The sequence below is a fragment of the Pelodiscus sinensis genome, chromosome 19 (assembly GCF_052426305.1).
Source record: "Pelodiscus sinensis isolate ZL-2025 chromosome 19, ASM5242630v1, whole genome shotgun sequence".
NCBI lineage: Eukaryota > Metazoa > Chordata > Testudines > Trionychidae > Pelodiscus > Pelodiscus sinensis.
Genome location: NC_143070.1, coordinates 22797541 through 22819026, shown reverse-complemented (window position 1 = coordinate 22819026; position 21486 = coordinate 22797541). Strand labels below are relative to the sequence as shown.

At 52.0% G+C, this 21486-nt stretch overlaps 1 protein-coding gene across 1 annotated transcript in view; it reads right to left on the bottom strand.

The window, feature by feature from the left end:
- The window catches only part of LOC142821602 (uncharacterized), a 35283-nt gene extending 31388 nt beyond the window's left edge, over positions 1 to 3895 (bottom strand). Inside the window, exons 1-3 of the mRNA XM_075913084.2 lie at positions 3661 to 3895; positions 2875 to 3341; positions 222 to 452 (exon numbers count right to left, since the gene is read on the bottom strand). Coding sequence (XP_075769199.2) covers positions 222 to 452; positions 2875 to 3341; positions 3661 to 3775 — 813 coding nt within the window. The 5' untranslated portion in view covers positions 3776 to 3895. The remainder of the gene's footprint in view (positions 1 to 221; positions 453 to 2874; positions 3342 to 3660) is intronic.
- Positions 3896 to 21486: the final 17591 nt, after the last annotated feature.

Below are 21486 nucleotides of genomic sequence, written 5' to 3'. Positions count from 1 at the left end.
GGCCATGCCCTGGCCCCAGGAACATGGATCCCCTGAGCAAATGGGGCTTTGCCATCTCTAATAGATCTGTGCCTGTAACTCTACAAAGCACAAGAGTCATTCACATGGCAGCAATGCACAAGGTGTTACACTGAGATCTGGACAGCTGGGCTCCAGCACTTGTGATTTAGGAGCCTCCCTTCCCTACGTGAGGAGCTGGGATGTTTCTCCCTCAGTCTCACCTGCAGGAATTCACTTGCTGGCTTCTGACACTTCCCCTCCAGCTCACCGATCAACTCACTGAGACAGGAAATCTGCACAGAGAGTTTCCTGACAGTGTCAGTCTGGAACCTCCAAACCTCCTCATCCAGCTTCTCCAGCTGGGCCAGCAGGAGTTGTTCTTGTTCCTCCAGGAACTGCCACAGCTGCTGAAACTCAGCCACAATCATCTGCCTCTCTGCTTTGGTCCATTTCTGTATGAAAACAGGGAAAGGGCTGATCAGGGGCATGGATGGAGCCCAGAGCCCTTTCATGGGGAGCTGAGTGCGCAGCAGGAAGAATTTATTGGAAAACCCTACAATTTGTAACATTTGACTCTACTTTGTGATTACTAGGTAGAGGCGTCTCTCCCAGCATCTCCTCTGGCCCATGTCCCTCTGAAAGGGATATTCCCATTCAGAACCAGAGCAGCAGGAGGCAGGACTCAGCACCAGCCTGATAGAGATACCCACGGAGGAAAAAGCAGCAAACATGTTAATGAACCAAGTGAGCAGACAGCCCTTCAGAGGGACATTCAGCTCACTTGGGGAGCATGTCTGGGAAAGCCACAACGGCTGGACATTAATTCATGCACTGACACGGATGCTCAGGGCCTGGCTTTTCCCTTCTGCTGTTGTTTTCCTTCTCAGTAGCTTTTCTCTCTCCTCCCTCATAGTTTTCAAATGAGTCTCCAATTTTTCCTGAAGAAATGGAAATCAGCATGAGGGCAAACCCCATCAGATGTTGGGAGCCCCTTTGTCTGCCTTTAAGAGAGTCCCAATTTTGTGAAGCTCTGCCCCGACCGGCAGGGACTCAGCCCTGAACGTGGCTTTGTCCATAGAAAGAGACACAGGAGGAGACTGCGGATGCAGCAGGACACCTGCAAGGGTGGTGGCACAAGGATGCAGGTGGTTAACAACCCTCATCATGTAACCCAGCGTTTCTCAAACTGTGGGTCGCAACCAACTTACGGGGGGGGGGGTCGCAGCTGGATCCGATTTTTGTTTGGTTGGTTGGTTGGTTGGTTTTTTTTCCATTTGTGTCTTCCCGGCATCTCCAGACACTGCCCAGTCAATTTTCCCCAGCTACATCTGGCAGGGGAGTGAGGAGTACCACAGAATCTAGTGAAGAGGAGGAGGGGGAGAAGGGGGCAGTTGCCTGGTGCCGGGCTGGATAACACCTGACCAGCAGAGACCAGCAGCTTGCCACATGATGCTTCCCCTGCAAGCTGCTAGCTGAGGCAGCGGGCCAGCGGCAGAAGCAGACGCTTTTAAAAGTAAGATTCTTTCTCCATGCCTGGCTCTACGAGGGGAGGGGGGAGATTTGATTGGAGTGCAGCTCCAGACACTGAGGATACCTGCCTCAGGGGGAGGAGGGAGTGCACTGGGATGGGAGGGTGCTGGGGGGCTTGGCTCAGGGGAGGGGTGGGTGCAGTCACAAACTGGTGCAATTTTTGCTTAACAACTTTGGCTCCCCCCCCCCCCCCCAACTTTTTTTTTTAGTGGGTCACGGTATCACAAGGTTTGAGAACCCCTGGTGTAACAGATTACAATTTTACAAGTGACAGTATTTTTTAACCTGCTGCCAGGCAGAGCTGGTAGAAGAAACGGGCTCTCCTGGGGCCAGGGATCTCTCATGAGGTCTGCCAGGGGTGACCACAAGAACTGCTCCTGGCCAATGGGAACTCCAAGCAGCTGCAGACTGATGTTAGTTGCCAGAGGCAAGGGGGTACTGCTGGGGCAGTGGGAAGTTTAACCAGTAACTGGAAGTGATAAACATGAGCAGTTAACCAGTTTGAACTCTTGCTACAATCCAACTGAATCCTAGTTGTATTTGGCATGGACCTGCACTTCCTGAAGCCCTGCTATGGGCCCCACACAGCATCCAGCCCAGCAACCTCATCTACTGCCAGTTCATGCATCGGAGTTTAACCCCCAGAAGTTCAGCATCCCAGTGGGAAACCTCTTCTCCCTGCTGGGCCTAAGGTTTTATCAAGGCATCTTTCTCTCTTAAAGGGCCACACTTCATCACTATACAGTGATGCTGAGGGACAGGGAGCAGTGTAGTCTAACAGTTGAACCAGGGTTCAGGACCGAACTCTATCCCTGACATGTTTGGTGACTATGAGCAACTTGCTGCCCCACATTCCTTTCCCACAGTTTGTCTAACTGGACTGACACCTGCTCAGAGCAGGGACTTTCCCTTGCTGGGTATTGTGCAGGGCCCAGATTCCATTATGGATCTATAAGGCAAATGACAGATTATTGTTCCTGTTCATCCAATCAGTAACAGCTTGTAACCTCCTCTTCTCTAGTCCCAAGGCAGCTCACTGACAGAGTGGCCTGTACCTCCTGCAATCTAAACTGCTCTGATTGTTAACACTTTACCTTGTACAAGTACCCCTCCTGTCACCAGTGAGGGCTGGGTTTCAGGATTTAGAGCCTCAGAGACACATTTCCCACATCAGGTATTTGACATACTTGCCACAAAGCCAGAGCATTTACTTTTTACAGCATTTCTTGTACCATGAAGGCTTTAAGGAGCCGTGTCACACCTGTACCCAGTAACAGTCAGTGAAATTAGCCTGTAATTAAAACCAAATGTTATTTCCCATCACACTGGACAGCAACTTTGTACCTTGTACTCCTGAGCAGCTTTCTGAAAGGGCACCACCATGTGAGTTGGGGATCTGTCACACACCACACAGATGGGAGCTTGCTCCTCTTTGCAGAACAGCTTTGGAGCCTCCTGGTGCTCCCCACACACTCTGCCCCATGTTGCTCTCTTTGCTGCCTGGGAACTCAGCGGCTTGGCTAGTTCCACCACCTTTACCAGCTGCCAGTTGGGCTGGAGGGGTCCCTGCTGCTCAGTGTCTCTGCCCTGAGAGCTAAGGGGGGCCTGGCAGGAATTGTGCCCACACTCCAGAGTGACAGGGGCTGTGAAATCCTCCAGACAGACGGGATGCGGCGCTTCCTCCCGGACACTTTCCACGAGGTTCTCTGCAGCCATGGCTGCCTCTGGGCTGGGGGACCGGGGCCGTGTCACTGTCCTGTGCTCAGCAATGGGGGGGCAGGTCCGGGGAGCAGCTGTCCGAGGCACCAGCACTGAGGATACAAAAAAATCAAAATTTAAAACCAGAAAAAATCCCCCAAAGCTTCGCTCACCCTCCAGGGCCTCCCCTTGGCCCCTCAGCTTCCTGCGCCCCCCCCCCCCCCGTCTCTGCACACTTCATGCCAGGGCCCCTCCTCACCCTGTGTTCAAATCCCCCCCCACCCCCCCGCATCAGGAGGCACCAACAGCCCGAAGGAGGAACAACACGCGCGGGGCTGAATGTTTGTGACGCGACCGCAGAGGCGGGGGAGGGGGGGGGGCAGCGCTGGGGCCGGCCCGAGGCGAGGCCCCGATCCCCAGCGCCGGACTCACCCGAACTCAGCACGGCCCCTCTCCCAGCTCCCTGACGCCGGGATGCGGCCTCCCTCAGCCCCTCCCCGAGCGAGTAACGGCCCCAACGGCTCCCGGCCCAGGGAGCGCGGCGCATGCGCAGCAACCGCAACGAGCTCCGCTACCTTCCCCTTAGCGGCGGGGCCTGAGCAGGGCCGGGAGTGACAGCGGCGACGCCGAATGGGGGGGGGGGGGCGTCACACCGCGCATGCGCAGCAGGTCCGTAAAACCGATCCGACTCCTGCCGCAGGTCTTAGCTCTGACCGTGAGCTGCCTGGTCACGCCCCCTCGGAGGGGGGGGGAAATCAACGGGCTACTTCCGCCTCTCGGAGCCCGGGCCGGCCCGCATGAGGGGCGGGGCTTTTGCAGCGCGGGTAACAACACAGGGGGCGGGGGATCCCTCACTGACGGGCTCCGACCTGAGGGTGGTGTCCCGAGCGGGGAGGTGCCGAGCTGGGCCGCACGTGGGGGGGAGGGGGTGTCCCGAATTGGGCGGGGCCGGCGCGCGCTGCTGGGGCTGCAGGGTTCGCTCTGGGCCCCTCGTGGCTGCGCAGGGGCCGGGGGAGGGCCTTTGTTGCGGGGGCGGGGCCGAGAGGCGCCCACGTGGGCCAGTCCCGGCTTCTGCCCAGCGGGTCTGGTTGGTCCCGGGGCGGCGCGGAGGGTGAGGGGGATGCTCCCCTGAGAGATTGTACCGCTGTGAGCGCGTATCTGGGCACTGCGCGTGCGCAGCGGTTCTCGTGCCGCCCTTGCCGGTCTCTGCCCACGCGCTGTGAGTTTTGCCTTTCCCAAGGGGCAAAATGCAGGACAATGCAGCACTTTAAAGACTAACAAGGTGGTTTATTAGTTGATGAGCTTTCGTGGGCCAGACCCACTTCCTCAGATCAAATAGTGGAAGAAAATAGTCACAACCATATATACCAAAGGACACAATTAAAACAATGAACACACATGAAAAGGACAAATCACATTTCAGAACAGAAGGGGGTGGGGGGGGAAGGTAAATGTCTGTGAGCTAATGGTATTAGAGGTGATAATTGGAGAATCTATCTTTGTAATGGGTAAGATAACTAGAGTCTTTGTTAAGACCCCCATGCAGTGTTGAATTTTAGCATGAATAACAGTTCAGAGGATTCCCTTTCAAGTGCAGTTTTAAAAGGCTTTTGAAGCAGGATGCAGGTAATTAAGTCATTGAGACAGTGTCCTTTCTGGTTGAAATGGCAAGAGACTGTTTTTCCTTTGTGATCCTGTCTGATATCTGTTTTGTGGGCATTGATCCTTTCGCGAAGTGTCTGAGACGTTTGTCCAATGTACATAGCAGACGGACACTTTCAGCACATGATAGCATAGATTATATTTCTGGATGCGCAGGAATATGTGTTCTTGATCTTATAACTCACTTGGTTAGGTCCAATAATGGTATCAGCAGAGTGAATATGTGGACAAAGCTGGCAACGGGGTTTGTTGCAAGGGAAGGTACCAGGGTTGGTATTAGTGTGGTATGTCCTGTGGTTGTTGGTAAGAATCATCTTGAGGTTAAGTGGTTGTCTATAGGAGACTATGGATCTATCTCCCAGAACCTCTTGGAGTTTGGTATCCTCTTCCAGTATAGGCTGTAGTTTATTGATAATGTATTGGACAGGTTTAAGTTGGGGGTTGTAGGTGATGACAAGTGGTGTTCTATTGTTGGTTTTCTTGGGTCTATCTTGAAGTAGATGGTTTCTAGGTATTCGTCTGGCTCTTTCAATTTGCTTTTTTATTTCTCCGGGTGGGTAGTTTAGGTTTATAAATGCTTGGTAGAGATCCTGAAGTTTCTGGTCTCTGTCAGTGGCATTAGAGCAGATGCGGTTGTATCGAAGGGCTTGGCTATAGATGATGGATCGTACGGTGTGTTCTGGATGGGAGCTGGAAGCATGTAGGTAACTATGAGTCAGTGGGTTTTCTGTAGAGAGTGGTGTCTAATATTCCATTGGTGATTTGTACTGTGGTGTCCAGGAAATGGATCTCTCACGTAGAATGGTCCAGGCTGAGGTTGATGGTGGGGTGTAGGCATCATATCTTAATTGTACGTAAGTATGCACAAGTAAAAATTGGTTGTCCTATGGAACCCTATGCTTAACCTCCCGAGTTCTTGCAGGTCATCATTAATACACACACACGCTATATAAACACTTATAATATAATTCTATATTATATGCACACCTATACTATACATTTTTCAATGATGGAATTTAACGATACTCACTGCCTTCATTTATAAAGATGAAGAGGGACCAAATTAAATACAAGTCAGATTACAGAAATGTATTTATTTTGTCCACATTCACGGTGTGCATTTTTCCATTGTAATGATTAATTTCCAAAATGTTTGTTCAACTATATGAGCATTTTTTTTTCAAATGTACCAATCCTTGCTCTTCTATGAAAAAATATGAGTCCATCATACGGAAGACTCTCTCACAGGCAGCTGATGGAGACAGAGTTCTGTTGGCCCCGGTGCACAGCTCTCTAATTCTAGAAAAAGAGTGCAACAGATCCATGGTGTCACCTGATGAGGCTTCTTTGCAGTTTCATTTGTCTAAAATGACATAGTCTCTTACCTTTTCTAATCCCAGTTTCATGCTTGTTCCAAGTGGTCCTAACATTTGGCATCAAGATGTCAGCTCTTATTAGCTCCAGGTCCTCAATTATTTCACCAAAACATTTCTGAATGGCACACTGGAGTCCATCTACCAGTGTCCTCAAGAGGGCATGTTGTTCCTTTGCAGTTTGAAACCATCGGCTACGTCTAGACTGACATGATTTTCTGCAAATGCTTTTAATGGAAAAGTTTTTCTTTTAAAAGCATTTGCGGAAAAGAGCGTCTAGATTGGCACGGACGCTTTTGCGCAAAAGCACTTTTTGTGGAAAAGCGTCCGTGCCAATCCAGATGTGGTTTTGCGCAAGAAAGCCCCAATCGCCGTTTTAGCCATGAGGCTTTTTTGCACAAAGCAGTCCTGAGCTGTCTACACTGGCCGAGGGCTTTTGCCCGAATGGGAGCAGCATAGTATTTGCACAAGAACACTGACAATCATACTAACTCAGCTACCCCCTGGAGCTGGTATAATTTACACAGCATCCATTCCATTACTGTGCATATCTGTGCTTGGAGAATATTTAGTGCCTTCAGCACTGGGCCCACAACCATGGCATATTCTGTCAATAAAACCAGCCCTGCTGGATTCAGTCTGTCTAACAGTCAATACATAATGTTAATAAAAATACAGAATGATCAGGGATTGTTTTTTTAACAAAAAGAAAAGTATAAAGTGAAGAACTGCGCCTTACATACTAATTTGGAGTTCTGGGAACACATTTCTCATGAACCCTTCTCCTTGTTCATTCAGTATGCACCAAATTCTCTCCACAGCCATGAGAACACAGCGATCCATCTTTTCTGGCTTGGCCAAATGAACTGCGGCTTGTGTTCTGCTTCCACCATTTTTACTCCAATTGCTGAGTGTTCAGTTTTATTTCATAGTGCTTAGCATCTGGCAAAAGTGGACCTGGCCATCTTTTGTTAGGGGTCATTTAATTCTTCCTGTACCACATCTATAAATGAAACTAGGTTCTGCAAGTGGCAGGCTCAATGTTGGTGTTTTGCTACAATGTATTCACGGCTGTTATCTCTATCCGGGACGTCTTCAGTTTTGTGAAATTCAGCTTATCAACATGAAACCCTGTTGTTGAAAACACAGTTGAGAGACACTTTCTTCCTTCCCCCCCCCAAAAAAACCCCCAAGCCACATTAATGTGTCCCCCAACTGATGTACCACGCTGTGAACAATAAATTGAGGAGAGCCTGGGGAAAACTGTGACACCCCCCCCCCCTTCTGAGCCAGACATCCTGGCTGTGTCTACATTGGCATGATCTTGCGCCAAAGCAGCCACTTTTGCGCAAAAATATGCTGCCTCTACACTGGCGGGGAGTTCTTGCACAAGAACACTGACGTTCTAATGTGTGAAATCAGTGCTTCTTCTGCAAGAACTATGATGCTCCCGCTCAGGAATAAGCCCTCTTGCACAACTTTTCTTGCGCAAGAGGCCAGTGTAGACAGGCAACAAGAATTTATTGTGCAAGAAAGCCTGATGGCTAAAAGCACATCTCTTGCGCAAAGGCACATGCCAGTGTAGATGCTCTCTTGCGCAAATACTTTAACACAAGACCCCTTGCGTAAAGGAGTATTTGTGCAAGATCATGCCAGTGTAAACACAGCCTTTCTGGGCCATCCATCTCTCCAGCCCCCTGCACTCCCTGCCCCCCCATCCAGCCCCCATCTGCTCTCCACACCTGAGTACTCCCCTGCCCTTTGGCCCATGACTGCACCATGCCAAGCAGCAGGGCTGGCAGTGGGGCAGCCGTTCCAGCCCGGCTCTGGAGGAATTGGGTGCAGGGGGGGAGACAGAAGGGAAGGGAAGGGAAGGGGCTCGGGATAGGGTTAGGGCGCCTGGTCAGTGGCCAGCCCTACTCATTGTGCTGCCCAAGAGCAGTTCTTGCTCTGCCCTAGCCCAGCTGATGCCCCTCCCCCACCCCCAGTTGCTCCAATGCTAAGAGCCGGATATGCCAACTCAGGGACTTCCCCATGAGCTGCACAAGGGCTGGTAGGGAGCCTATGGAGCCACAAACTGGATGTTCGACAGCCTGGGCCAGTGGTGTGGCCTGGCATCTCCAGGAACCTGTTGGGCCAGGGGCTTCCAGTCCCAAACTGGACACCTGCCTCCCGCATCCCTCCCCCTCTCGCCCTGCCCCCATCCCCTCACAGCTCCCCTCTCCCACCTCTCATAACTTTTGCCCCTCAGCTAGGGAGACCCTGGCTCAGTACCCCACCAGGCAGGCACAGGAGTGGACGAGGATCTCACACCCCAGGGATTCATGAGCCCCTCCAGCAATGTGACATGGCTCCCCATGACGGTCAGTGCATTGCACAACTGCTCACCATAGACATGTAGGCCTGGGTGACCCTGCCCATCCTGGTGCCAGCTCATGCCCAGTCCCCAGGCCTCCTGGGCACTGGCACATGCCAAGCCAGCAGCCAGCTACAGACACACGGAGCTGGTTCACCAGAGGCGCCTCTATTCCCTTGGGCCAGGCAGGAGAGCACCATGTGCGTGTGTCCAGCTGCTGCGTTCGCCCTGTGAGTAACTCTCCTTCCCTTCTCTGGGCCAGTAAATCATTCATGACGGTGCCATAGGACAGGCTGCAGGTGCTGGGTTTGCTTTCAGCCGGGAGGTGCCAGTGACTTGGGGCAAACGCTGCTTTGGGACGGGCAGATACCAGAGTGTTGGGGAGCTTAGGGAGGGAGCAGGCTGTCTGCCACTCAGGCTGTCCTGCGGGGGAGGGGAGGAGGGTTCCCTCAAATTTGTTTCCATACATGTGTGGAACAAATGCTGTTGTGTGCACCAAGGTAGGTGCAGATGTGCACCACCCATAGAAACACAGGCTGCTGACTGGGGGGGGGGGCTCTGTTAATCACCTGGGCAGCACCTGAATCTCTCCTGAGTGGCTAAGTGCTCAGCTTACAGGGAACACTGGTGGGGGGCCCATGAGCAGCCCCAGTCCATGTCCCCACCCAGGGCAGGTGGAGAGTCTGAGGCTCCCCCCAACTGCCCCTGTGGTTCTGACCCCATTCACGTCACAGTAAGAGCTGTCTGGGCAGTGGTGGCGATTCATGGACCCTCCATCTGTGCTAGGCAGGGGCTGCTATGTCTGGCCCATCAGCCAGGGGCAGCTTTTGAGCCCTCCTTCCCCAAGCATGGTCTCTGATGGCCCCAGCTGCATTGGCACCCCTGGGCTTCTCCTGTCTGGGCAGGGCTCCAGCTTCTGGCCAGGGTGGGGGGCAGAGCCCAGGGGGAATGGGGAGGAGCAGGGGTGTCTGGGGAGAAAGAGGCCAGGCCAGACCTGTCCACATTCAACAGTGGGAGGGGCCCTTGGCCTCCTGCGCTGGTACCCCCGAGGAGGATGGGCAAAAACAGAGGTCGCTCATTATGACAGGCGTATCCGTGGGAACATTGCACCCCTGCCCTAGGGGCTGGTGACAGGTGAGGGGGGGCAGCACATGGGGCAGAGAATGGGAATGTCCCAGCCCACCAGGAGCACCCAGCCCTGCAGGAAAAGCTGGAGAGAGGCAGGAGGGGGCAGGAACAGGAGAAGCAGCAAAGGGGGGGGCAGGTGTGATCCCAGCCCCCAGCAGCAACAGGCCAACAGAGAATCATGGGGCGGGGGTTGCTACAGCCCCGGGGCAGGTTAATCTGACTCCACAAGAACCCAGAGGAGCTGGAGCCATCGCCCCGCAGCTGCAGCGGGGGGGGGGAGGGGCGGACGCAGTCAGGGACACGCGTGGGGCAGAACTCAGGAGCAGGGCAGAGCAGCAGGAGAGGGTGTGGCCAGGAAGCTCCCAGTCTGACCTAAGCCCTGGTGCTGGATTCGCAGCAGAGTCACTGACCTGCGCATGCGCGACCTCCTCCATTCCATACGGCCGAGGCCGGGTTTTCGTGCTCCCCCGCCCGTCACTCCCCGCCCCTGCTCAGGCCCCGCCCATCCCGCAGCAGCGTCTCACTCCGCGAGCGAGTGGAGGGAGGCAGCGAATGTTGTTGCGGTCACTGCACATGCACTGCGCACCCTCAGGCAGTTCTCAGTGCTGCTTCGGTGGAGCGGAGCGAGGTGGGCGGGGCTGGGTAGTTAACGCAGGGGAGGGGTTCTCTGGCCGTGGGGGCGGGGCTCTGCCTTCCCCGGGAGGCGGGGCTGTTTGTTTGTTTGTTCCCTCCGCGGCGCCTCATTGGCTCCCGGGCGCTCCCGCTGCTCCCGGCGGCTGGGAGAGCCCCGCGTCGTGCATGCGTGAGTTTCGCGGGCGGGCCTATGGCTGCAGAGGCCCTGCCCCTCGATCCTGGCCCGCCTCCTCCCCCCCCACATGTCTGTGGAGCGACCCCTGCTGGGTGTGCGGCTGCACCTGTGTCCCGGTGGAGAGAGGGGGGTTGTGGGGCAGGGCCTCAGTGGGAGAGTCTCACACAGGATGGCCAGGCAGGCATAGTTTTATACAGGGGCGGTAAGATGTTCTGGGTCTTATTTTCTATCCCTTTCCTAATAATTCCTAGCATCCTATTTGCCTTTTTGACCACTGCTGCACACTGTGTGGAATTTTTCAGAGAACTGTCCACGATAACTCCAAGTTCCCTTTCCTGATTTGTCGTAGCCAAATTAGCCCCCATCATACTGTACATATAGTTGGGGTTATTTTTCCCAATGTGCATTACTTTACACTTATCCACATTAAATTTCATTTGCCATTTTGCTGCCCAATCACTGAGTTTGGTGAGATCTTCTTGGAGTCCCTCACAGTCTGCTTCTGTCTTGACTATCCTAAACAGTTTGGTATCATCTGCAAAGTTTACTACCTCACTGCTTACCCCTTTCTCCTGATCATTTATGAATAAGTTGAAAAGGATTGGTCCCAGGACTAACCCTTGGGGTACACCACTAGTTACCCCTCTCCAATCTGAAAATTTACCATTTATTCCTACCCTTTGTTTCCTGTCTTTTAACCAGTTTGCAATCCAAGAAAGGACCTTCCCTCTTATCCCATGGCCATGTGATTTACACAAGAGCCTTTGGTAAGTAAAAGGCTTTCTGAAAATCCAAGTATACTATATCTACTGGATCTCCCTTATCCGCATGCTTGTTAATCCCTTCAAAGAACTCTAATAGATTAGTAAGACAGGATTTCCCTTTACAGAAACCATGCTGATTTTTGTCCAACAAATTATGTTCTTCTACATGCTTCACAATTTTATTCTTTACGATTGTTTCGACTAATTTGCCCGGTACTGAAGTTAGACTTACCGGTCTGTAATTGCCAGGATCGCCTCTAGATCCCTTTTTAAATATTGGTGTTACGTTGGCTACCTTCCAGTCATTAGGTACGGAAGCCTATTTAAAGGATAGGTTAAAACCACAGATAATAGCTCAGCAATTTCCCATTTGAGTTCTTTTAGAACCCTTGGATGAATGCCATCTGGTCCCGGAGATTTGTTAACATTACGTTTTTCTATGTGTTCCAAAACCTCCTCCAATGACACTTCAATCCGGGACAGTTCCTCAGATTCATCTTTTTTTGCTTTTCTTATTACAGTTTTACACCTGATTTGACAGTGTTTATGTTCCTTTCTATTTATCTCACTAGGATTGGACTTCCAATTTTAAAAGATGCCTTTTTGTTCCTCACTGCTTCTTTTACATGGCGGGTAAGCCACGGTGACACTGTTTTAGGTCTCTTGCTGTGTTTTTTAATTTGGGGTATACATTTAAGTTGGCCTCTATTATGGTGTCTTTAAAAAGTTTCCATGCAGCTTTCAGGGATTTGGCTCTAGTCACTGTGCCTTTTAATTTCTGTTTAACTAACCTCCTCATTTTTGTGTAATTCCCCTTTTTGAAATTAAATGCCAGGGTGCTGGATTGCTGAGGTTTTCTTCCCACCACAGGAATGTTGAATGTTATTATATTATGATCACTATTCCCAAGATGTAGCCAGACAGCCCCCCCATCTCAAACAATCTTGCTTGCCCTCTGAGATGTCTGTATACAGAGCAGAGAAGGAACAATAAGAAGATCAGCATAGCCATCAAGCTTTGATCTGCTTTGATGCGAGACCAGGATATGCGAGTGTTCTCTGACTCTGAGTAATGATTAAGGAAATAAGCTAAGCTTGAGGCTGCAAGAAGTGCCCGGCTGGCACCTATGTTGATTCGAACACACACAGTCCCTGAGAGAGGAATTTCCCACTGAGAAAAGAACGTCCAGTACTTCCAATTTAATCATCTCAATTCTCTCTTACAAGTGTAAATTAAGTTCACAACTCCCTTGTAAGAACTGGTCTCACAAAAGACAGACCAGCATCATTTGGCATTACAGACAAGAAAGAGAAAATACGTGACCCAATGGGTATATAAGATAGGTCCAGCACACACTCACTTTGAGTGTCAATCTGCCCTCTACCTGCTGGTCAGGTTAGGTGTTTGACGTCCACGGGGACACCCACCTCGTATTTTCGTCTTTCCGAGGAATTGAGGGACCGATCCTGGCCTGACACACTGGGACCGAGTGACGCAGAAAGGGGTAAAAATTGTACCTATATGTGTCCTTTTGTTTTAGTGCATGCATAGAATAGAGCTCTTTAAAGATTAAGCTGTCATTTGGTACCATTATTTTCTATTTTCTATCTTTATTTTCCTTGTAACCATTTTTTTAAGATCTCTCTCTCTCTCTATATATATATATATATATTTGCCAGCAGTTAAGAAATAGAACAATAGCCATTGCAACCACATGATTTATAAGCTTCCTCAAATAAACCTGTAACTGTTTAAGCTTTAACCTGACTCCTTCAGTTGCTGTAATAGAACCAAGCACAATTTAAAAGAACTTCAGCCGGTCATAAAGGGACAGATATAGGGAGAGCTTGGGCGTTTGGATTTGTGTCACACCCAGGTGGCAAAATCCGTTGGGGCGCTTCTCAGCCTCCCCGAGGCTGCCCGCTGCAAAGGAATTATGAATTCTAGCAGCTGAAATCTGAAGTGTAATAAGCTCTTCCTGTACACTCATTGGGGCGCCCATCAACCTCTTCCAGGTTGCCCACTGCGAGGGACCCCAGTCTCAGCAGTTGAAGTCTCGGGTGTATAGTACACACACACACATCACTCACTGGCCTGACGGTCGGCTGAAAGTATCCAAAGTCAGAATGAAGGGGTGCGTTTTGCTCTAGAAGGAGACCCCTGACCCTATAGCTCCTTCTAGAGAGGGGTGAATGGACCCCAAGCCCTATAGCTTCTGCCAGGAGAGACCTGACCCTTTATCTCCTGATACAGTTTCAGTTTCTCCCTGGTGGATGCTCCAGACATGAGGGATGCCAGCGCACTGGCCCAGCCTGGGCCGGCAGTGATGGTTTTACACACACAGGGAAATTCCCCGGCTTCTCCCCCTCACAGAGCTGCTGCCTCTCTGGGAGGTGGATGAATTGCGGGTGCGGGACAGCTCCCTGCCAGCAGGGACAGCAGCCAAGGCACCAAATATCGCTGGGTCTGCAGCCAATGTTGGGAACTGGGCAGGGAACAGGAGGCTTTTGTGTCACACACGTCTCAGGTAGGACGGACCCTCACTAAGCCCAGACTGTGACTGGTCCTAGCCAGGAATGTGCCCGGGGCTGGTTTGTGACACTCTAAGGCCGTGTCTACACTGGGCGTAAGAGCGACGCTGCCGCGGTCGATGTTCCGGGCTCTAGGGAAGACCGGCTGATTGGAACTGAGCTGTGCAGACTCTTGTAAAGGGAACCGCAATTTCTCTGGATATTTGCTGAGTTTTATATGAGGGTTTATCAGAAGGGATGTTGTGGACTCTGGAACAAGGTGGGTGGGGGCAGGAAAAGTGCACACAGATGGGGGAATTAGCTCAAGTGGTAGAGTGCTCACTTTGCATGCAAGAGGCAGTGGGATGGATACCCACATTCTTCAGTTATAAACCTTTGTTCCTTTTTATCACAGACAGAGCGAGCCAGGGGCTAAGTGCTTCTAACGGCTCCTTCCCTCTTCCTATAAGGCAATGAGCTGGTTTCCACAGTACAGGGAGCAGTTCCCTGGCTAAACGTCAGGCAGGCAAAGTCCAGCCTGTAACACCCAGAGGAGGGGATTGGCCTGCCTGTGGATAGCAGGAACAGACCAGCAATTGGGAGCTTGGCTGCCAGATGCTTAGCACATCTGGGCACAGAAGAATCCCAAGACTTGGTTCTGCCAGGCTCCAGTTTCCCCTCTTCTGTTTCTTTTCAGCTCCCTGCAAACTGCCTTCCGGCTGTGGGTGAGGCTGAGTGTGTGTCCATCTCTGCCTCAGGCCAAGTGTTCGCATGTTTCATATCTATGGAAACTCCTCCTCCCTTTTTCTCTGCCTACCTTTACTGAACAATCTGAACCCTTCTGTGCCAAAATTCCAGTCTTGTATTATCCCACCAAGTCCCGGTGATACCAACTTCTTCCTGCCTATTACCCATAGTCCTGTGTATCTGTACCAGCACCTAAGACACAGATTAGATTTTGTTTCCCAGTGGTCCCACGTCCCTCCTTTATCTCTGCAGTTACAGCCCCTGCTCCCTCCCATTTCTGGCCCATCCCCCAGGTGTCCATGTTGTTCACTTACATGTGGGGTTTGGGCACCTGCCCCCATCAAACCTAGTTTAAAGCCTCCTCACTAGGTTAGCCAGTCTGCACCCAAATACTCTTCCCTTCCTCCACAGGTGAACCCCATCCCTGCTGAGCAGCCTTTCCTGCCACAGCATCCCATGGGCAAGGAAGCCAAAGCCCCCTGCAGATGGAGCTGTAGCTTTCTGTGCCCAGGTGGCCAGACATGGCCTGGGCGCTATGGCTGGAGGGAAATGGGGAATGGCTACATTTTGGGAGTCAAAAGTGTTGTGTGGAAACATAAAGAGCCATTTTAAAAAGAGCTTGGATGAGGGCACCATGGCTTAGTTAGCTAAAGCACCTGTCTCATAAACAGGAGATCCTGGGTTCAACTTCCAGTGGTGCCTTGTGGCCTTTGCTCACATTTTCCTATGCCCTGCTGGGACACAGACGTGGCCACCCATGGAACTGCTAGTTCAGGAAAAGGCTGATTGGGGAGGAGTGTTGGGAAGAAGGAAACCACAAGCCTGGAGCGGGTGCAGAGGCTTCTGTGACTGGCACTGGCAAGGCAGAGCTCTGACTGCAATTGCTGGGACTGGAGAGCCAGTGCCAAGTGCCCTTGTGATTCCCTGGGGGTATCAACATCTAGAGAGTCTGAGGGTGCAACCTCGGCAGCTCCTGCAGCCATGGAGAGTCAGGGTACGTGGGCATCATGAGCTTCTCACCTGTCAGGGAGAAACCTCTTGGGGCTTGTGGTTTCCTTCTTCCCCACATACCTCTCCAGTCAGCCTTTTCCTGAACCCACAGTTCCATGGGTGGCCAGGGGAGGCCTCTTCTGTGTCCCGGAAAGGCATAAGTAACTGAACTGAGGAGCTGCTGTTTATTAGGCAAGTGCTTTAGCCAGCTACGCCACTGTGCCCTACTCAGACCTATCTCTAAACTGTTCTACTGTATGATCCCAGACAACATCATTGTCTCTCAAAGTTCGGCCATTCCGCATTTCCCTCCTGCCTTCCCACCCTGCTGGTGTCTGGCTCCCTGGGCACAGAAAGCTACAGCTCAGTGGGCAGAGGTTCTAACATGCACATTTCCCCCAGCCCTGGACTGCAGAGTTGCCTCTGAGGTTTTGCAAGGTTTGGGGAGGGCAAAATGGAGCAAATGTTGATCATCTGTCTTGCAAACCCCTTGGTCTCAGGGTTTAGGTTGGAGTCCCCAGGCTGGGGCCCGGCGTCCTTCAGTTTGGTCCCTTCCTGAGGGCACAAAATTGACAACAGAGAATTCCTTTGCCCTGCAGCAATCTCTGTTGGACAAAGGGTTAGGAACCGAATATTTGCCCAAGCTTAAGTGCAGTAGCAGAAAACACTGTTAAGTGTGTTTCTGTGGTGTAGTGGTTATCACAGCTGTCTCGCACGCAAAAAGTCCCTGGTACAAAACGAGGCAGAAACACAGCGTCTTCTCTTATTGCGGTTCCCCTGGGTGCCCACAAAGCAGTTCCAGGGCCTGCCCCCTGGTGCAGAGTTGGGCAGCCTGTGTGCTGGCTTTCAGGAGCGTGTGGGAGGCAGCTAAACAAGTTAAGCTGAGATAGGAGGATGCAGGGCTGGGGCTGAGACTTCTCAGCGGTGCCTTGCCTGAGACCAGGTCATTGCGGCCACACAGTCCAGGGCCCACCCTGGAAGTGCCACTACTGTGGCTGTGCACCTTCGGGGCAGTGTGGCTGTCGCCTTTGGTGCAAGTGGACACAAAGCCACATAATGTCCCACCTCATGACCAGACCCCAGCCACCCCGTTCCCCTCACTTTCTTCCCACCCAGCACCCCCAGCTTCCTTTGACACCCTCCCTTCTTCCTGCTCCGCCGCCCTGCTCCTTCATCCACGTTCCTTCTGCACCCTTTCTCCTGGCCACACACGACTCCTTGGTGCTTCTCAAGCCAGGCCCTGCAAGGAGCCACCAGGAGGAGGAACCAGCCCTTGGAGCTCAGCTTGCACCGGATCTGGTAGTTTCCCACCACATCTCACCTGAGAAGAGGTGACTTGTTCTCCTTCCTTCTTACCTTACGTCTCCGTTCCCCTCAAAGGTCTCCCCTGCCTCGGGACCCGTCTCCTCAGGGCGCTGCCCCTCTGCCACTGGGCTGGGAGTGGGAGACTCCACAGTCTCTGCACGTGGGCTGAGAAGTCTCACGGGGACTTGTCTGTTGATGGCATTAGTCAGCCCAATGGCCAGCCGGATCCATTCCGTAGCGCTGCCCGAGAGGGAGCTTTACAAGTGCCCAGTGTCCATTGGTATTTTCTGGGGCTCTGTGTAAGGGATTGGGCTTGGCCATCTTTTCCACAGGAATTGCCTCTTCTTTGGAACAGCAGCTCCCAGGAGTTCATGGAACTTCTTCTTCTCAGCTTGGGAAAGGGACGACTAAGGGGTGATGGGAAAGATATTTGTGCTGTGAAAACAGCAGGGCCCCCAGGGAAACTGGTAAATAATCCCAGTGCCCAGGCCTGATGTTACCTGCCCCCACACAATTCACATGGCAAACCTGGCTCCCCGAGCACAGGGGGAGTTTGGGGGCTCATTGCTGGGCCGTGGGGTGAAGCATCAAACCAGCCTCCTCCTGTGGGGCCTGTGAGTGTTGCTGAATCTGGCCCCCTGCACCTGGGGAATGACAAACAAAAGATCTGGGGGCCACACAGAGACCCTGCAGGGCTAAGCAGGAAGTGGCTGGTACTTTGCTTTGTCTTTGCCTGTGGGCTTGTCTGTCTGCAGCCTGGAAACCTCCTGGCTCCTCAGACCACTGGTCTGGATGGAGCGTTACAGACGTCAGAATAATGGAATTGCTGTGTAGACACTCCCATTGTTATTGCAATGTAATGGCCGTTATGCCCAAGTAACACTGCTGTGTAGATGCAGCCTAAGAGAAATGCTGAGGAAGGGCTCCTACAATGTCAGGGGAGATGGGGAAATGAGGTCACCTCTCTAAATATAAAACAGAGGATGTGCCAGGAGTGGGATTGGAACCCACACCTCCATTTGGAGACTAGAACACACAACAAATAGAAAGACAGGTCCTTCAGTCTGGCATCTTAAACCACTCTGCAATCCTGACACCCATACAAACACCTCAAATGCAGTTTTCTTACATGTGTGAGTTGCTCGGGGAGGTCGAGGGGGCTCCTCTCTTTCCCCACCTAACAGCCACTCTACAGCACAGCTGGGTTTATCCCCACTCACCCTTGTGAGGTGTTTTGCAGGGAGCTGACAAGAAACGGAAGAGGGGAAACTGCTGGCCAGCAGAACTGAGGCTTGGGATTGTCCTGTGCCAGGGAGTCTGTGTCAGTGTGCCTGGGGATCCTGAGTTGTGCGGCTCCTGGGCTTGTTGGCTCCATACCAGGGGTGTCTCTTCTGCAGGGCTGTACTTGTTCCCGGGCTAACACTTATCCCTGTGACACACTTTGTGGAGGGACCGTTGGTCTTTGTGCCACAGTACGTGTCTGGGACGTGGGAGTGAGGAACTTGCCTCAAATAGACACGTATCCACCTCCCGCTGTGTTCTGCTTGAGACCCCGGAGCCCTGGCTTTGACTGGTGCCGGGCACGTGGGGAATTAGATCTAGGGGGAGATTTCTAGAGTCCCACAAAAGCTGCTGCTCACATGCAGATGTGCACATCTGTCTGGGGTTACTGGGCACCCGGCCTGCTTTCTGTCCCTGCCAACCTGGGCAAAGCGGCATCACTGGCTCAGGGGTTCCTCTCCTCAGTGCACTGCAGAGAAAGCCCTTGTGTGTTAAAGGGCCTCAGGGAGCCCGGAGCAGAGGGAGCTGGGATTCTAGACCCATTGATCCCCTCAACACACACACACAATCCCAGCCCCAAGCCCCCCCCCCCACATACCTAATCCTGTGCCCTGACTTCTCTACCCTTCCACATCCTCACCCCTGCCCTGAGCCCCACCCCCAACACACAATCCCCAGATCCCTGCCTTGAGCCTCCCACACTCCACTCCACACTGTAATTTCTTACAGGTACTGTCCTATCACAACCCCTCCCCCAACTTCCTGTCTTAAGCCTCCCCCAGCCCAAGGGGTTGTGCCCAATAGAATAGTCCCTGTAAGAAATTTGTCACTTTCACCCCTGGGAGCAGCTCGGCCATGCAAAGGGGCTGCCTGGGGCAGGACATTAGCCCTGGAGGGCAAGGGTGGGTGTGGCAGTGACATCACAAGGGCCTTTCGCAGCCCCTCAGCTTAGTGGCTAAAGGAGGTTGGGAGGTGATGACCTCACAGAGAGTCCATGACAATGACCAGGTGGGACAGGCTGCAGGGCAGCAGAAACCTCAGAGACTTTGCTGCAGGGAGTCTCAGAGCCCCCCATGGCTTTGCTGCAGGGAGTCTCCTTCTGGAGATCTGCCCTTGAGGCCGGAGAGAGAATGAAGGTCACAAGCACGAGTGTGAGGAGGAGCCTCCTTGGAGTTTTCGCCTTTCCCTTGACTAACTGACCTAGAAGACAGACGTTCCTGTGGAGAAGGGAAGAGCCTCCAAGAGGGGCTCTGTTGCTACAGCAAGGGAATTAGCTCAAGCACTAGAGCACTTGTTTAGCATGCGAGAGGCAGTGGGATTGATACCCACGTTCTCCACTGATGGGAAAAATCCTGCTCCCAGGGAACTTTTGCAGCACCTCAGCTCATTGTGGGTGGGCAGGAAGCTGGGGACAGAGCTGGGCTCTAAGGGTACGTCTAGACTACAGGCTTTTGTTGACAGATTCTGTCGACAAAGCTTCTGTCGACAAAGAGCGTCTAGACTACATTCAGTTCTGTCGAAAAAGCAAGCTGCTTTGTCGACAAAACCCTGTAGTCTAGACACAACCCTAGATGCAATAACACCTTCTGTCGACAGAACTCTGTCGACAAAAGGCGTTATTCCTCGTAAAATGAGGTTTACCAGCGTCGACAAAACTGCTGAGTTCTGTTGACGTTTTGTCGACAGAACTCAGCGGTAGTGTAGATGCAGGTATAGTTTTGTCGACAAAAGTCCACTTCTGTCGACAAAACTCTGTAGTCTAGACACACCCTAACTCACTAGGGTGCATCCCATAGCTCAGAATAAGCGATACAATTGGGTAGCTTATTTCAAGTCAATTTTGAAATAGCTTATTTTGTATTTTGGCGCTGGCTACACAGCACTTATTTCCAAATAAATCATAATTCCGATCCCTCACTCCTCACGCCATGAGGTTTGCAGGGATGTCGGAATAGCGAGCCCATTATGGTTTGAAATAAGGGCCTTGCTCTTAAGATGCGTCTGTGTGATATGAGCATCACGTCCTAAACCTCTGACCTTGCCAGCCCACAGGTATCAGTCTAACAAGTGGCCCTTTCAGAAAGAAGCCTTAGGCAGCCACAGGGACGTTATAGCAGCGAGGAGTCCTGTGGCACCTTATAGACTAACTGAAGTGTAGGAGCATAAGCTTTTGTGGGCAAAGACCCACTTCGTCAGATGCATATAGTGGAAATATCCAGAGGCAGGTATAAATATGCAGGCCAGAATCAGGCTGGAGATGACGAGGTGGATCCAGTCAAGGAGGATGAGGCCCACTTCTAGCAGCTGATCTGGAGATGTGAATTCTAAGAGAGAAGAAGCTGCTTTTCTAGTTAGCAAGCCATTCACAGTCTTTGTTAAATCCAGAGTTGATTGTGTCAAACTTGAAGATGAAGTGTAGCTCAGCAGTTTCTCTTTGATGTCTGGTCCTGAAGTTTTTTTGCTGCAGGGACATTACGGGCTCTGGAACAAGGTAGGTGAGGTAGCAGAGTCTTTCACGGGCAGGGAAATTAGTTCAATTGGTAGAGCGCTTGCTGAGCATGCGAGAAACAGTGGGATCGCTGCCCACATTCTCCAACTGTAGCTTTGTTCTCATTTCTTATTTTCACTATCAGGGGCTCAATGGCCCCGTTCCTCTTCCTACCTGCTCTCCCAAAAGAGGCAGACCTGGCTCCCCTTTCTTTTCCCCCAGCAATTACCATGCTGCCAAGCAGAGAGCGGTGATACCAGGCTCTGTGGTGCAATGAAAAGCATGTTGGACTTTTAAGCTACAGCAATTCATGTGAGCCCAGCTAGCTATTCAAAAGTTGTGGGTTCAAGTGTCACTTTAGCTGCTTTTTCATTTCTAGGACGCAGCTTTTACAGACCAGGGAATCCTTAGGGTGAAACCGGGGTAGGTTTGAGTCCAGACAGTTCCCATCAGACCCCAGTGAGGGTGGAGGAAAGGGCTGGTTCTTGGGGTTGGGTTTGGGGGTTGTTCTGAAAGGCTGCAGGTGCCGTTAGATCGTTTTGTCCCTCCCTGTCTCCTACTAGTGCTGAGCAACACTCAGGCTATGTCTACACTGCACTGTTGTTCTGCAAAAAGCTACGCAAATTTCAAAACTTTCTAGCACCCTGCTCTGCACCTTGTGAACACTCCACCTCTTGTTCTCATGGAAGCGACTCACCCGAGCTGCCAGCTCCTCATTTCCTCACCAGCCCCTTGAGATTTGTATCTCAAAGCTGGAGCTGCTGTGGAAGGAGGTGAAGCTACAGAAGCTGACGGGGGACTATAAGCGGGTGGAGGGTTATTTTTTCTCCTCCCTGGGCTGATGTG